The sequence below is a fragment of the Mus caroli genome, unplaced genomic scaffold (assembly GCF_978045245.1).
Source record: "Mus caroli unplaced genomic scaffold, Mus_caroli_1 scaffold_10, whole genome shotgun sequence".
Taxonomy (NCBI): Eukaryota; Metazoa; Chordata; class Mammalia; order Rodentia; family Muridae; genus Mus; species Mus caroli.
In genome coordinates, this window is record NW_028227265.1 from 7,543,102 (window position 1) to 7,559,965 (window position 16,864).

The window sequence follows — 16,864 nt, forward strand, 5'->3', positions numbered from 1 at the left end:
ACTCTAGACCCAGAAGAACCATTTGAACCTGCTGTGTCCCTCCATGACCACCTTCCTTGGCCTCTGATAGTGGCTTTGACTTAACTATGGTTGCGATTTTATACCTCCTTGGACTATTGCTATCTCTGGCTCAAATCAAAGCTTCCCCACGGCTGCGATGCAGAACCCAGATTCCACTGGGAACAAGGACAGATTTCAAAAGAAGCAAGGGTTAGTTAGCCACCCACAGGTGAGAGGTAAGCGGGCTGCTTGCCTCAAGGTAGGAGGCCATGAGGCTGCGCATACTGGGCAGGCAAGTTACACAACTGCCGAGTTGGCTTCCTCATTTACTACAAAGTGTTTCTAAGAGTTGCCACGTGTCCTATTAAGTTAGACGATGTACCTTGGAATCTTAGCGATGTCTCAGTGGGTTGGTGGTATGCTTTTAGCCCTCTGAAAGGACTATGTCAAGAATGACATAGCAAGTTTCTCAATCTTCCCAAAGCCATCAGTTTAGGCAGTCTGTACTGTGGCATGGTTAATGTTGGTGTGACCTTTTAGCTCCATGGCTTCCCACTGCTCAGGCTACAGAGATGCCAGCTTGTCATTGCTTGTGAATGGCTGACATACTAGGGGTTGGGGAAGGTAGCTCCAGTGACCCTTGGAGTCCTTGGCTGAACACCTCCCTGACGTGGGCTTCCAAGGGGCAGCTCTGGCATTCTTAGCTGCAGAAGGAGATCCAAAGATGGGGAGAAGTTTGAATTTCTTCATTGGTCATGCCTCAGGAGTGGGCAAGGCTTGGCAGGCTGGACAGTTTGGCAGAGCATACAGGGCTCTGCATCCTTACAAGTCTGAAGGTTCTTCTTAAATTAAGCCCCTGCCCCCACCCTCCCTTCTGCTTGTGAGTTTTCCTGGGGACCCCTTTGGACAGAAAACGGAACAGCTGGTGAAAAGGAGGGGGTCTTGGGGCTCCTGGACTGATCTTGAGCAATGAAACTTTCCAAGCGCACCATCAGCTCAAATTACACAGCCCATACCATGAGGGCTTGAACCCACTTCCTTGAGCTCGTCGGTGGGCGTCACGAAGATGCCAGAGCTGATAATGGTGCCCATGATGATGGCCTCACCAGGCCTGGGATGCTGAACCTTTCAGATGTGTGACCACATTATCTCAAAAACCCTCTTACCTAAGATTTCCTAAGAATGACAACCTAAAGCCCTTTCACCCTACAGTCTGCTTTTAAAATCCCTGTGTAGATTGGGTTGGTTCCCTTCTAAAACTTGCTTCTCCAGATTGGGTGTACCACTAAGCAAGCTTTTGATCAACAAGACCCTCCTTGGGACCAGATGGATAGCTAAGTCCGGGAGTAAGCTGGCTACCATTCTGGTCTATTCTTTCCTGTTTCCTCCAGAGCTGACGGATCATTTCGCCCTCAGACTCGTTTCCTCTGGACCAAGTTGGACTAAAAGGGTGCCTCGCCCCACAACCTACCCCCATTTATCCTAGATACGATATTTATCCTTCACCTCCCTGACGCACAGGATAAGCACACTGGAGGAAGCGGAGATAAACACCCGCGAGGCAGGGCCAGGATTCCGGGCAGGTGTTGGGACTATACACTGAGCCACCCTTCCGGTGCTTTCTCCCTTGACAAGTCTTCTGCGCCGCCTGGGGCGGGAGAAGAAGCACGCCCTTACCAATCGGCCCTGACATTCTGCACAGAAGGACTTGTGAGGAGGTGTGAGTCGACTCTCCACCCGCGTACAACATTCGGATCTTGTGAAACACGCCGCGATAAACCCATCAGTAGTCACGCCGCGTTAAACACATCAGTAGTCCGCAATGTCAGGATCTTAACGCTCCACGTGCTCTAACAGACCTGGGGGCGGGGCCCGCGGAGGAGGCGGGGTCTCGCGGGCGGAGGGGGCGGGGCCTTTGCTAGCGAACCAACAGCAGCGGCGATGGGCGGAGCCTGGAGGGCGGGTAACGGTAGAGATAAAAGGCCGCGCGGGCGGGGCGGACGCAGACGCACTTCTCAGTACGCGGAGAGCGGCTCGGCCGCGCGCACGCCGGGTATCCAGGCCGAGCCGGGAACGCCGAGAGCATGGCGGTCGCGGGCGCCAAGAGGCGCGCGGTTGCGACCCCGGCGGCGGCGGCGGCGGAGGAGGAGCGGCAGGCGCGGGAGAAGATGTTGGAGGCGCGGCGCGGGGACGGCGCGGACCCCGAGGGCGAAGGCGTGACCCTGCAGCGCAATATCACGTTGCTCAACGGTGTGGCCATCATCGTGGGCACCATCATCGGCTCTGGCATCTTCGTGACGCCCACCGGCGTGCTCAAGGAAGCGGGGTCACCCGGACTGTCGCTCGTGGTGTGGGCTGTGTGCGGCGTCTTCTCCATCGTGGGCGCACTCTGCTACGCGGAGCTGGGCACCACCATCTCCAAGTCGGGCGGCGACTACGCCTACATGCTGGAGGTCTACGGCTCGTTGCCCGCCTTCCTCAAGCTCTGGATCGAGCTGCTCATCATTCGGCCTTCCTCGCAGTACATCGTGGCGCTGGTCTTCGCCACCTACTTGCTCAAGCCGGTCTTCCCCACTTGTCCGGTGCCGGAGGAAGCTGCCAAGCTCGTGGCCTGCCTCTGCGTGCGTAAGTAGGGGTCCGGGCTGGGGCGGGGCCGGGTGGGCGCGAGCCAAGGTTCCTGTGTTTACAACTCGGCAACACCCATCCCAGCATCCCTCCATCTGTCCATCCCTGGACCATCTCGGCAGTTCCAGGCTAAAGTCACAGGCCCCAGAACCCACGTGCGTTTCTTTAATCCATTCATAGTGTCTATGCTTTCGGGACAGCCCTCGCGAGACCTCAGTTGGTCGTGGCTCTGACCCCGCGGCAGGCATCTCGCTTCCCGACCTGAATCCTAAGTACGAGAGATCTACTCTGTCCCGGGTGAGAGCAATATACTCCCTGCCTTCAGCAAAGCACCACGTGGAGTGGCAGATATGCCAGTTTCCTGTTTCAGCTTCAATTGCTGACTGGTTGCTAAGAGGGAAATTGCAGTTTTTAAAAAAAAATCACTTATGTCCTTAAAGCCGGCCTATCAGGAATCAGTGAACTGGCTGACTCATAAGAAAACAGTAGTAATAAATCCGTGTGTGGTAGTGATGGCTGCTTGCTCGTTTGAGATGAGTAGCAGAATCGTGTAAAGCCTGCCTGTCAGTAAAGGACTGAAAGAAACTCGGCTCCACACAGACGACAGTCTGTGTGAGTGGGCTTGAGGGGTCCCAAGATGTGCCAGGTAACAGCTGTTGAGTGTAGCCCTTATGGGACTCATAAGTCAAGACGGATTGATTTCTGCTTTCTAAAACAGTTGTGTGATTTTTCAGGACTGGGGAAAATGATCCTTTGAAGCAAATGCCACATGATTTGGTGGTGGAGAGCATCCTGGAAATAAATCATGCTACTTTCAAAATTACAGATGAGTTCAGGCAGTTAACACCAATGTGTCTGTTTGTTTTAGAAGCTGTGCTGATAGTGCACACAGAGAGGGTGATGGGGAGGTGGGCTAGACTTGGTTGTGAGCCATGGAAGTCGGGGGCTGCTGTTAGCACTGGAGCCGCTGCTCGATGCCAGTGCCTGTATTGGCTTTGGCCGTGAGACTGTCTCCTGTTATCAGACCAAGCCGTCGGGTGTGCCCTTCAATTCTGAGACCACCCACTCTGCTCTGTAGTGCCGGATGATGACCAGTAAAGGTCTTCTGTGTGCTTGGTTCATGTGTAAATGGTCATAGCTAGAGTTGGTCTTCAAAAGCACTGGGCAGCCCAGGGAGAGCCTGGCCTCAAAGGGGACACTGCATACTCAATTTTAATTATCCGGTCCTCCTTATGGATGGTAATCTCTTTAGGGATAAGGAATGTCGTGGGTACCTTTAAGGTTTGTTGTTTGCTTGGTTGGTTGGTTGGTTTTGAGACAGGCTCTTGCTAGGCAGCCCTGACTGGTCTGCAGTTCTCTGTCTCCCAAGTGCAGGCAGTAAGTGTGTGTACCATCATGCCAGGCTGGCATGGCTGTCTTTAAAGAGCCCACACTCTTGTCAAGATAGTTCTGGAAACTGCAGGTGCTAGTGACATATGGGAAGCAATGCTTGCCCACAGGAGGCCGTGAGCACTGAGGGCTGGCAAATGACCTTTCTTTTAAAATTTGTTTTCGATGTTTTATATATTTTGTACATTGATAGAGATCAGAGGACAATTATGGGAGTTAGTTCTCTCCTTCCACCTTGTGAGTCCCTGGAATGGAACTAAGATCTTTGGGTTTGGCCAAAACCAGACTGAGCCATCTCACTGGCCCAAATGTCTTCTTTCTTGAAAAAAAAAAAAAAGTAATAACACAAATGTATAATTGTGTTATTCAGCTATGTAGACACGTGAGAGCCAAACATGAGATCCGCGCTCCTGTCACTGGACAGCTAATTGGTAAAGTCCCAGTTGGATCTTAGTGGACATCTGTTTTAAAACCTGAGGAAACACGGCATGTCTCAGCTCTTGAGGAGAGCTTCCAACAAGCTCAGCTGCATTTGGGCCTTCCAAGATTTGAGGACAGGGGTAAGCAGCTGCCTTCCACAGGACCTGCAGTCTGTGGTCTCCCAGACTTTTGTGATGCAGAGGCTTTGGTGGGGTTTTTTGTTTGTTTTAATTAGAACTATGTGTATGAGTGCTTTGCCTGCATGTGTGACTGTGTACCACCTGGCCCGTGTGGGTGCCCGTTGACGCTGGAGTTACAGACAGTTGTGAGCCACTATGTGGGTGCTGAGGTTTGAACCCTGGTCCTCTGGAGGAGCAGCCAGTGCTCTCATCCATTGATCTATCTATCTCTCCAGCCCCATGGCACAGAGTTTTAAAACCTGCCTTAAGTAGCCGTTTTACAATCTTTTGTGGTTGCTGTAGATAGAAGCCTCTTGTAAGTTCTAGAAAGGACACACCCTGGCCCAAGTTCTGAGTATCAGATCTGTCCATCATCTTTCTGCTGGTGTGGTCATCAGTGGACAAGTGGCGCAGGCATAGCTCTGTTTCTCTGAACCACAGGACTGTGTGCCACTGCCTTCTAGTTGGAACGAGAGTTCTCAGTAACATCACGACAAGCGTCTACAGGAGAGCCTCCTCTGTACCTACTTGAAAGAGGCAGAATCTAGAAAGGGACTGGCTTGCCAAGGCAAGAGGACCCCAGAAGGCTCTCCTGGAGGTCCAGGTGCTCTTCCAAGTCTCTGAAGGCCTGGGTGCTGGCTCCCGGAGGATTGCACTCTGAGGAGAGTTTCAGTGTTCAGGGAGTGAGTGCCTTGTTCTTTCTCGAGGGCACTTCTGGGGAACATAGTGTTCCCTGGCTTCCATGCCTTAGGGAAGGCCCCGAGGAAGCTCTGAGAGTCAGGTTTTAGGGCAGAGGTCTGGTTTACGTGGGTTGAGTCTTCCGGAGTCCTCTGTGTTTGTCTCTCCACAAGTTTCCTTCACCTAGTTAAGACTGGATTGGGAAATGACTTGGCCTCCATCCCGAATGAACCCACTGGTGGTAAAGGTGGAGGCCATCTCCTCTCAACAAGTCTGGCTCCCTCCTACAACCTCAGGCCTGATGCGGGCAGCCTGGAGCGAAGTCTTTCATGACGATTGGAAGACTTGTTTTCCACATTGTTCTGGGTGGCCGAGAGCCCGCGTGAGTGAGGCCTAGGGTATGTGGCTTGCTGTTTGGTTTTGTTCTGCTTTTGAGACAAGACTTCTCTGTGTAGTCCTGGTGGTCCTAGAACTCTCTTTGTAGTACAGGCTGGTATCGAACTCACAGAACTGTTTGCCTCTGTCTCCAGAGTGCTAGCATTAAAGGCGCATGCTCATTTTTGCCTAAGCGAAGCTTGGGTGCTGGAGCCCAGTGGTTTAGGTACATTTCTACTGCTGTGATAAACACCATGGCCAGAAACAAACCTGGGAAAGGGTTTTACTTTCCTCTCAGCTTGAAGTCCATCATCAGAGCAGTCGAGGCGGGAGCTGGCACAGAGGCCATGAGGGGTGTTGCTCACCAGTTTGCTCCTCGTGGCTCGCTCAGCATTCTTTGTTTTTGTTTTGTGTGTGTGTGGCATCCAGGATCACCTGCCCACCCATGTTGGCACTGCCCACAGTGAGGTGGGCTCTCCACATGAATCGTTCACCTAGAAAATGTGTTGTAGTAGACTCACTCCCAGGCAGCTTAAGTGTCCCTCTACCCAAATGAGTCTAGCATGTGTCAAGTTGACATAAGAACTACCCAGGACACTCAGTGCCTGGGCTTGTCTTGTTACAGAATCTTACAGACTAGAGCTGAGATTCCGTCTGGGCTGAGATTTATCTAATCTCACAGGGCCGTGGCTGTCTGTGCTGAGGTGTGCAGGAATGTAGCAGCCTAGACTCGGGAACAAAGCCCAGGCAGGCCCTGGGTGGTGACTAGCGCCACCTGTGTCCCATCTCCAGCCTTGTGAGTATGAAGGATGAGGCCTGATGACCAGCCGAAAACACTGAAGGTGTGCACTCTATCGTGGGTGGAGAATGGGACCCCTACCTGCTCAAGTTTGATCTCAGGTGGCTGAGGACTCCCCTGGATTTCTCGGGAGACATAGGGGCTGCCTGGCATGGGCTCCTCAGTGCTGGGGAACTCACTACTCTCTCCATGGAATGAGTCTGGCAGGGTCTTAGACATTCTTAGCTAGCATGTGCCTGGAGACCTGTGGCCTGAAATCCTTCCCTTCTAGTGCCAGATCAGGAACATTGTATTTTTGATTTGAGGAAGGACCCTCGGAACTCTACCTATAACTGTAGAATGGGGTCCGTCCTGCCTGGGTGTTGGGGGAGAGCTTTGTTTAGCAGACAACACAGAGCTGATCACATAGATGTCTCTGTACTCTGCCTGGTGGACCTGCTCCCTCTTACCAGGGAGCAGCCCCACAGCCCGCTTCTGCGTGGAGAACAGGCTGGACGGAGGGAGAAGGAAGTGGAAGGGTGCTCACTGTCTCCCCTTCTCTGAAGTATAGGCGTGGGGCATAAGCTGTGGACCTGGTCTGGATGAAGACATGTAGACTCATGTTTGGCCCTGCCTGGGTTTCTGATGGCCATTGCCTGGCCAAGCTCTGCTGACCTGAGTAGCTGCTAGAGAAGATGGGGGTAGGGGGAGCGGGTATGTATGTGGCTTTTTTGTCCCTTCTCTTCAAGCCACCCCCTGGTTTCTAGCCTGTACTGCCTCTGCTAGAGACCCCAGGCCTCCACAGGAATAGCTGGAGTTTTTGGGCACTGTTGCTACTGTGGCTGAGCTGAAACAAACTCTTTGGTGTTGCTGTGGCCCCGCGTCTGGAACCATGAGCTCAGTACAGCTTTGTAATCAGCACTGAAATCGGCTTTTCCAGCCAGACATGAAAGCACACACACACACAGAGCAGACGCCACCCAGTCACAGGACCTGGGGCCCCAGACATGAATAGGTCACAAAACCGTTGACCAAGGCGGCTGGGAAATGCGGCAGGCATTTTAAATATTCCTATATTTTTAAATATTTTAAATATTTTCTGGCAGGGGGTGGGCGTTGGGCAGGGATTATGGACGGCTGGGTAACCCATAGCATGCCCATGATCTCTGTCCAGAAATGTTGGTTGGTGACCATAGTGACCCTGCAGAGCCCCACGGTCCCCAGGCCCTGAGACACAGGCAGGGGTGAGCGCCTTGAGAGCATTGTTTATTTGCATGGCACATATGCATGGCTTCTGCATATTTCCTCTGACTTAGCCCTTAAAGTCAATGTAACCATTCCCATCTTTCCTAGCAAGGGAAACTGAGGCAGGAGTGAGCTGGGTAGCAAGTGCTAGGGTATGTGGTGCCTTGGTCACTACTTCCAAGAATCTGGTTCGCTAGGGTAGGGACTCCGGCTGCTCAGAGGGGGTCATCAACATTTAGATTCCTGAGGAAGGGCTCCTCCCCGATGGAGTTTGTGGGAGCTGCCCAGTCACCCTTTTGTCTTCCTGCCACAATTTCCACTGGGGTGAGCTTTGGACGGGCAGCCCTATCTGTCCACCTCTGGGATGTTACAAGGGTGCTGCGAGGCTCAGGGAACAACAGACTCAGGACCCCCAGCCAGCATGACTAGTCCCAGAGCCGTGTGGATTGCTGGCTGTGAGAAGCTGCCTCAAGAACAGTGCCCCCTGTCCAAGGCCTTGTCCATTCTGCCTGCAACCAGTTTCCCATGCCAGCCTCCGGTACATCCCCTACAGTCTCCCATGCCAGCCTCTGATACACCCCCTACAGTCTCCCATGCCAGCCTCTGATATACCCCCTACAGACTCCCATGCCAGCCTCTGATACACCCCCTAGACATTTGTTCCTCCCACTGCCCTCACCCAACTGGAGGACTCACACCCTGCAGCCCGTCATTTAGCGGTATTGTGAGCCGTTGCTTTCCCCAGTGGCCAGCCACATCACATCTGTGTACTCTGTAGGGAGGCTGGAAGCCTGAGATGTCTCATCCCTGAGCACCAGCCGTCAGAGCAGCCCTTGGCTGGACATTTCTGTGCCGTGCCCACACTTTCCCTTTGCCAGGATGAGCTGCTATGTAAAGAATTAGCAGGATTTCCCACCCCACTTCTCTGGAGCCTGGTGTGTGCAACCCGATCCACACTGAGTCACCCTGACCTTGGGGCTGGCCAGCACATGTCATTGCTGAGACCTTATGGTGCAGCAGCTGCCTGTAGTCAGTAAGGGGCCTGCCTTCGGCTTACATTCCTGATCATGCCACCAGCTCGGGCTGTAGGAGTCTTTACTGGGTTCCCTTGGACCTCGTTAGCCTAGGTTGTGTGGGAGGATTCAGGGCCACAGAGGTGGCTGAGACAGCTCTTGACTGTGTCTCTTGAGCTGTAAAGCCCCCCAGGGCAGGGCAGGGTGGGGTGCGGGTGCACACACGCTGAGCCCAGAGTGCCGTAGAGTGTGCCGGCAACTCCCCTAAGCCCAGGGATTCCTGGCTTTTCTCACTGCCCCTGCCTGACATGATTGACAGGAAGAGGTCTTGGAGTCTGTTCCTAACAGCTATGCGCCACTAAACCCGCACCCCCACCCCAGGTTGTGCCCTGCTGAGCCTGAATGCACCCCTATTCAGCAAGTTTATTGTATGCAGTGTTTGCTATGATCTGCTGTCCATACGTCAAATACTCTGGAAAGTATATACCCATCCCACACCTACGGCTACACCTACGGCTAGACTACTCTAATGCCGCCTTAGGGACATCAAGGTTAGTCCTGTGGCTGGGCTGTGGGACTTAGAGATCCGGGTGCCCCCTCCTTCCCCAGGAATTGCTGTATGGTGGAGCAAGTCTCACCTGCTCTTTCTTGATAGCTTCGCTGAAGATGGAACTGTGGTGCTATGTGTAGATGTGAGAGTCTGCACTTAGCTGGTGATGAGAATCCCATACATTCTCAGAGTCGTTCCTGTGGATACTCAACACTGCAGTAATCAGATCAGTAGGGGACCACGAAGCCCCTGGCCTGGGGTTTAAGCCAGTGGTGGCAGTGGCTCTGCAGAGTAGGATCAGAGGCAGAGGTGTCAGATATCCTGGGGGCTGGGGGGCAAGGCAGCCTTTTGGAGGTACCAGGAACACTTGCAACTCTGTCTCTAGGAAACCTGCTTCAGAAGTCTTGGGAAGCCACTAGGGGTGAATGGGTGTTTTGTTTTGTTTTAAGATTTATTTATTTCATGTATATGAGTACACTTTAGCTGTCTTCAGACACACCAGAAGAAGGGGTTGTAAGTCACTGTGTGGTTGCTGGGATTTGAACTCACGACCTCCTACGCTAAGGCCAGGCTATCCCCTTGTCATGGCACAGTCCTGCTGGCTTTGTCTTTGGTGGGGAGACAGTGGCGAGGCAGTGGATTGTCTGGGTAGGGAGCTGAGGTTCCTTCCGGTTGGTCTTCCACCCTGCCCTGGGGGGGACTCAATTCAGATGGAGCTAGGATCACCTCCAGACAGGTCATCTGAGCCCACCCAGGTTCAGGCCTTTGTCCAATCAGTGGATCAGGGATAGATGCACCCTGGAGGACCAGTCATGCTTCCCGGAACCAGTGAAGCCACCAGCCACTTGCTCTACCCTGCCCCAGGAGGCCTGGGAGACTTGATGGGAGAGTGTGGGCAGCACCAGCCCCATGAGTTTCTACCTCCTGCCCATTGTACTGAGGCAGCAGTTCCGGCAGTCATATTTGGCCCTTTAGGGAAGAGATTCTGGTGCCTGCTCAGCCATGGGTCAGGTGGTGTCAAGGTGAACCTAGGACTTCTTCCATGGCCGGAGCACTGTTTTGCTGACCCAGCCAGACAGTAAAGGGTCTCTTCAGAACTCTGTGAAGTGTGAGCTGTGGAGCCTGAGTGTCCCCATGCAGGTGGCTAGGGATGAGAACTAACCTTGTGAAGAGCATCACTATTAGGCCCGTGGGCCAAGGGCCTGACCCACAGCTATCTGCACCCAGTATGAGGCTCTCGGCTTTTTATCTCACGGGTCCAGCTGTTAGCCAGCACAGCCACATTTATCTATTGGTGTCACGTGGGGAACCCCCAAAAGGACCAGCCTTTCACCTCCTACGCTAAGGCCAGACTATCCCCTTGTCATGGCACAGTCCTGCTGGCTTTGTCTTTGGTGGGGAGACAGTGGCGAGGTGGTGGATTGTCTGGGTAGGGAGCTGAGGTTCCTTCCGGTTGGTCTTCTGACCGCCTCTCATTACAGTGTCTCGAGAAGGCCAGAAGCCCCTGGACCCAGATGAATTCATTCATTTATTTCAGATTGTTTGGTTTTGAAAGCGGGGCTACGGGGCATAATAATCCCTTGTCCGCTTGTTCTCGAGTCAGTGCGCATTACCGGTTTACCACCTGCTCTGGCTTTTATAAGAGACATGAAAGTATAGAGTCCCTTTTGTTCTGTCTTCTTATGATGTCAAAGGAGAAGTCGTCAGCTAGAAAGAAGTTCAACCCCTATTGCCGAGGCCCGTGCTGGCCCTTCTCTGTCCACTTGGCCTGCAGTCTGGGATCAGGCCTGGTTTTTGGCCGGAGAGAAGCTGGCTTGGCCCAGACAGGGCAGGAGTAGCAGAGGGGCCCACTGGGACAGTGAGAATAGTGCTTCAATACACTGCTCCCTTCCTGAGAGGTTCAGAGGGGCACCTCCTACAGGGCAACTCAGTAGAGGCGCAGTTCCTGGAGCCCAGAGCTGTGCCACACTTTCCCTTAGAGACCACAGCTGTCAAGGCTGAGGCTGTAGGCTTTGGGCTTAGCCACACCCCTCCTGCTGGCTCACCCCAGCCAAATGGGATCTGGCTAGTGATGCAATCTGCCAGCCTCTTGCACACCAGAAGGGTGTGTGGGAAGGCGGGATCCAGGGAGGCTTGGCTGCTCTGCAAGTTTCTTTGTCAGTACCTATAAGGAAATGTGGGGCTGTCTAAGGAAAGCTGTCAGACTGGTGACCTGTGGAGGAAGGGACGGGGCGATGGGGGAAGCCTCTCAGGGGGTGGGGGCCTGTGTTCATCCCACAGTCTCCTCTCACTCCTTTACTCCGGGAGTCATGGGAGTTTTCAAGCAAGTCACTGCGGTACAGTGGCAGCAACAGCAGTAGCAGCTACGCAGGCAAGGGAGCTTTCTCTAGTCTAGTCACAGCCGGTGTTACATCAGCCGGAGCTATAAAGAGGGAGGTGACTCAGTGCAAATGAGTGTTCTGGCTTCCTGGAGGTAAAGCAACTGCTGTAGCCTCCATCACCAGCACCAGGGAATCTTCCTGCTTCCCTTCCACCTGAAGTTTGCCATGGCCAGATAATTAATGCAGATTCCTGTCTTTGTGGTCTGTTCACCAAACTGCATCATGACATATAATTAGTCTGGCTGCCTGGCGTCTGCGGCCTGAGTCGGCACAGCCTTTGTGGGAGTTGCTCATTAGGGAAGCAATGAGCTGCTCCCTCTACATCCTGGAGAAGTCGGGATTCTGGTAAACTGGGGCCACTCAGGCTGTACTGGTTAATGTTTGACCAAGGCAAGCCAGAAACTCCCCTCCCCCAGAGTGGAGGCTCTCTAGCTCTCTTGGGGCTGGAGCTGAGGAAGCTGGGGGCTCTAGTGTGGGGACCCAGCTGCTACCAAGGTGACGAGGTAGGTGTGCTCAGTGGTTTTACAGTGTTTTCATTTATGTTTACACAGAGTACAGTGTTCAAACCTAGTTCCTCGCTCCACAGACAACTGCATACACTTGCCAAGGTCTCGGGGTTCCTTAGGGGACCAGGCAGCACTGGTAATTGCTTCCTGTAGCCCCCCTGGGCCCCGGGTCCTTGAGGTCCTGCCTTCACGCTGTGTGGTTCAGTTGCTCAGTTGTCTACAAAATATTACCTGCAGTTCATGTTTAATATATGCTGATCAAATGGCAGTGCAGTGAGACATGTTGCTGTTTTGTCATGCCCTGAGCCCACCTGCAGCTGCATGTGAGAGCACCTGTTCCCCTCGCTTCCCACCTGCAGCCGCATGTGAGAGCACCTGTTCCCCTCGGTTCCCACCTGCAGCCGCATGTGAGAGCACCTGTTCCCCTCGGTTCCCACCTGCAGCCGCATGTGAGAGCACCTGTTCCCCTCGGTTCCCACCTGCAGCCACATGTGAGAGCACCTGTTCCCCTCACTTCCCACCTGCAGCCGCATGTGAGAGCACCTGTTCCCCTCACTTCCCACCTGCAGCCGCATGTGAGAGCACCTGTTCCCCTCACTTCCCACCTGCAGCCGCATGTGAGAGCACCTGTTCCCCTCGCTTCCCACCTGCAGCTGCATGTGAGAGCACCTGTTCCCCTCGCTTCCCACCTGCAGCCCCATGTGAGAGCACCTGTTCCCCTCGGTTCCCACCTGCAGCTGCATGTGAGAGCACCTGTTCCCCTCGGTTCCCACCTGCAGCCGCATGTGAGAGCACCTGTTCCCCTCGGTTCCCACCTGCAGCTGCATGTGAGAGCACCTGTTCCCCTCGCTTCCCACCTGCAGCCGCATGTGAGAGCACCTGTTCCCCTCGGTTCCCACCTGCAGCTGCATGTGAGAGCACCTGTTCCCCTCGGTTCCCACCTGCAGCCGCATGTGAGAGCACCTGTTCCCCTCGGTTCCCACCTGCAGCCACATGTGAGAGCACCTGTTCCCCTCACTTCCCACCTGCAGCCGCATGTGAGAGCACCTGTTCCCCTCGCTTCCCACCTGCAGCTGCATGTGAGAGCACCTGTTCCCCTCGCTTCCCACCTGCAGCCGCATGTGAGAGCACCTGTTCCCCTCACTTCCCACCTGCAGCTGCATGTGAGAGCACCTGTTCCCCTCGGTTCCCACCTGCAGCTGCATGTGAGAGCACCTGTTCCCCTCGGTTCCCACCTGCAGCCGCATGTGAGAGCACCTGTTCCCCTCACTTCCCACCTGCAGCCGCATGTGAGAGCACCTGTTCCCCTCACTTCCCACCTGCAGCCGCATGTGAGAGCACCTGTTCCCCTCACTTCCCACCTGCAGCTGCATGTGAGAGCACCTGTTCCCCTCACTTCCCACCTGCAGCTGCATGTGAGAGCACCTGTTCCCCTCGGTTCCCACCTGCAGCCGCATGTGAGAGCACCTGTTCCCCTCACTTCCCACCTGCAGCCACATGTGAGAGCACCTGTTCCCCTCACTTCCCACCTGCAGCTGCATGTGAGAGCACCTGTTCCCCTCGGTTCCCACCTGCAGCTGCATGTGAGAGCACCTGTTCCCCTCGCTTCCCACCTGCAGCCCCATGTGAGAGCACCTGTTCCCCTCGGTTCCCACCTGCAGCTGCATGTGAGAGCACCTGTTCCCCTCGGTTCCCACCTGCAGCCGCATGTGAGAGCACCTGTTCCCCTCACTTCCCACCTGCAGCCGCATGTGAGAGCACCTGTTCCCCTCGGTTCCCACCTGCAGCCGCATGTGAGAGCACCTGTTCCCCTCGGTTCCCACCTGCAGCCGCATGTGAGAGCACCTGTTCCCCTCGGTTCCCACCTGCAGCCGGTGCCCACCTTGCCCCATTGTTCCCCTCTCAGCTTATCAGATTCACACAGACAAGGTGCCTCCCCTGCTTTCACCAAGCCTGGGAAAGGTTGTCTTTGAGGAGAGGTCACCTTACTGTTAGCAATGCTGTGCTTGACCCTAGCGCTTGCTGTCCCAGGATTAGGGGCCATCCCCCAGGCTGCTTGAATTTCACTTGAGTCTGCACTTCTACAGAGTGGATACACACAGGCAACAGCAGATGAAGGGGTTCTGATGTGGGGAGTCTCTACGGAGGCAGAGACTGCTGAGACATGAAGCCTTAGCCATGCATGGTGGCACATGTCTAATCCTAGCACTCAGGAAGCTGAGTTCAGTGCCAATGGGGCTACAGAGTGGAACCCTGTCTCACAAGGCCAGGTAAAAGGAACTGGGCCTGGTGACACAGGCTTGTCCTCCTGGCACTCAGAAGGCTTTGACAGGAGGAGCTTGAGTTTGAGCCCAGCCTGGTCTACATAGTAAAACCCTATCTATTTAAAAAAAAAAAAAAAGGTTGCCACAGGCTACCCAGGGCTGCCAGGATCAGGCTCTTTGAAGAATTGATGTTTCTAACCTTTGACCCTGGCCCCAGAGAACCAGCTAGCTTTATCAAAACAAGTCTCAGAAAGTCAGAGCCCACGAGGAGGCAGGCAGGGCTTTGCCTCTGTGGGATCCCAGCCAGCACCTGACCTTCTCTGTGCTCCGACCCGGGACCTGGACCCAGGACTGGATTGCCTGCCCTGCGGGGACTCATGCTGTGCTCTCTCTGTCCTTCCCCACAGTGCTCCTCACAGCTGTGAACTGCTACAGCGTGAAGGCTGCGACCCGTGTGCAGGACGCCTTCGCGGCTGCCAAGCTGCTGGCCCTGGCCCTCATCATTTTGCTCGGCTTCATCCAGATGGGGAAGGACATGGGACAAGGTGAGCCCGTTGGGTGTGGTACCTTCTGCTGTGGGGAAGACTGCCTGCGCCCTCGCCTCAGACATTGAGTTGGCTCCAGAGAAAGCTGAATGCCAGAGAGAGTGCCTATACAAAAGCCTTGTTCCGAGCTAGTGCGCAGGTCTCTGGGGAGTCCCAAGTGTCTGTCCATCTGTGCAGGAAGTTGGGGGTCTGACAGGGCCTCACCCACCACAGTACCCCTCTCTCTGCTTTGTGGACAGCATTTCCCTTGTGTGAGGTGCTCTCCCAGGACTGACCATTCTGAGGTAAGTATGAAGTTCTTAGGCCTCTGGTTCTTGTCCAGAAATTTCTTGGCTAGTCGTGATTCTCATGCCTGTGTGTGTGTCCAGGGGTTGGCAGACAGTGGGAATTTGGCTTCAATGTGGCTTCAACGACACGTGAATGCTTTCAGGAGTGGGGTCACTTCAGGAGGATAGTAACCAACCCTCAGAGTATCTGTCTCCAGATGAGGGCCCAGTGGCTATCTGTCCAGTACTAGCACAGGGATCAGGCCTGGGGGTCAGGAGCCCTGTTTTAATTTAAGCATGATGTCCAAAGGTAGAAAAGCAAGGAGGTTTCTTGTCACCCCGACACTCGGACCCCTCCCGGCATGAGGAGCAGCTGGTTCAAACCGCCTGGACTTTGACCACACATTATATGCATTTGGGGAGGTCATCTGGACCTCTGAGTCTCTCTCTCTGGCTGTCTTGTGAGGCTGCGGGATCAGGGAAAGGGAAAGGGAGCCATGCACATACAAAGTGTGTGTCTGTGTGATCCCCAGGCCCTGGGTGATGCTCTGACAGCAGCTTGCAATCCTAATACACACAAGCACAGTCATGGCTGTTGTCCACCCTTTACGGGCTGCATTGAAGCGGAGCCTCTGCAGCTCAGGTCCAGCCCAGGCCCCCTGTTTGCTATTCCTCCTTTGCACTTATCTCAGTTCCTGTAATGGCCTAAATGAAGAATGGATAGGAGCAGGCTGAGAGTTGTGTGTAGTGCCGCTGCCCCTGCAGAGAGCTTAGGGTACTACTTAGGCTAAGGCAGAAGACAGCAGCAGCCTGTGCCCAGCATCAGTTACCAAGAGCTGCAGAGGAAGCCCGTGGTCCTGGTGTTGCCCTGGGCAGAGATAGCAGGGACCTTAATCTCTGGTTCATGGATGAGAGCAGTCCCAACGTAGAGTTGGGTTTGGCTGAGGCCTGCCTCCCTTTCTGACCTTTCTGTGTGTATGATAAGTTCCAAATGCCTAGGTACAGGAGACTGTGACCTTACCTCCCACGGGGCAGCAGCTGCTGTCTTCCTTACATGCCACTCTTTCCACCATGCTAAGGCCTCCTGACTGGACTGAGTGGATATGAATGGGGTGGTTGTCCACTGTCTATCTGTGATACAGTCTAGTTGTCCCTCTGCCTTCCCTCCTGTGTGGAGCCTCACTCCACAGACTTGAGGCAGCCTAGGAACAAGGATGCACAGTGCTTGAGGAAGCCTGAGGTGTGGGACCTGCCCTCCTGCAGGGGTGGCACTGTCTGCAAAAAACTCTGCATCCTCCCTGTGGCCTTATCCGCCTGTGTAGACAGTGTTTCTGTGTGTACAGTGTTTCTGAGTGTACAGTGTTTCTGTGTGACTGGAGTCATTTGCTACTGTGCTTGAGGTAATGGAAATCCTGGAACATGGCCTGGGTGGCGCTTCCACAGCTGGGCCTGGGCCTTCAAGAATATCTAGCAGGAGCTGGGCAGTGGTGGCACACACTTTTAATCCCAGCAGAGGAGGGAAGCAGAGGCAGGTGGATCTTTTTGAGACCAGCCTGGTCTACAGAGTGAGTTCCAGGACAGCCAGGGATACACAGAGAAACCCTGTCTCGAAACAAACAAACAAACAAAAACAACAAAAAAAAAGAAAAG

General features: G+C 54.2%; 1 protein-coding gene across 1 annotated transcript in view; it reads left to right on the forward strand.

Moving 5' to 3' along the window:
- The first annotated feature begins 2,010 nt into the window (after positions 1 to 2,010).
- Positions 2,011 to 16,864, forward strand: part of Slc7a5 (solute carrier family 7 member 5) — a 28,480-nt gene continuing 13,626 nt past the window's right edge. Inside the window, exons 1-2 of the mRNA XM_021169725.2 lie at positions 2,011 to 2,625; positions 14,811 to 14,948. Of these exons, the coding sequence (XP_021025384.1) occupies positions 2,085 to 2,625; positions 14,811 to 14,948 (679 nt within the window). The 5' untranslated portion in view covers positions 2,011 to 2,084. The remainder of the gene's footprint in view (positions 2,626 to 14,810; positions 14,949 to 16,864) is intronic.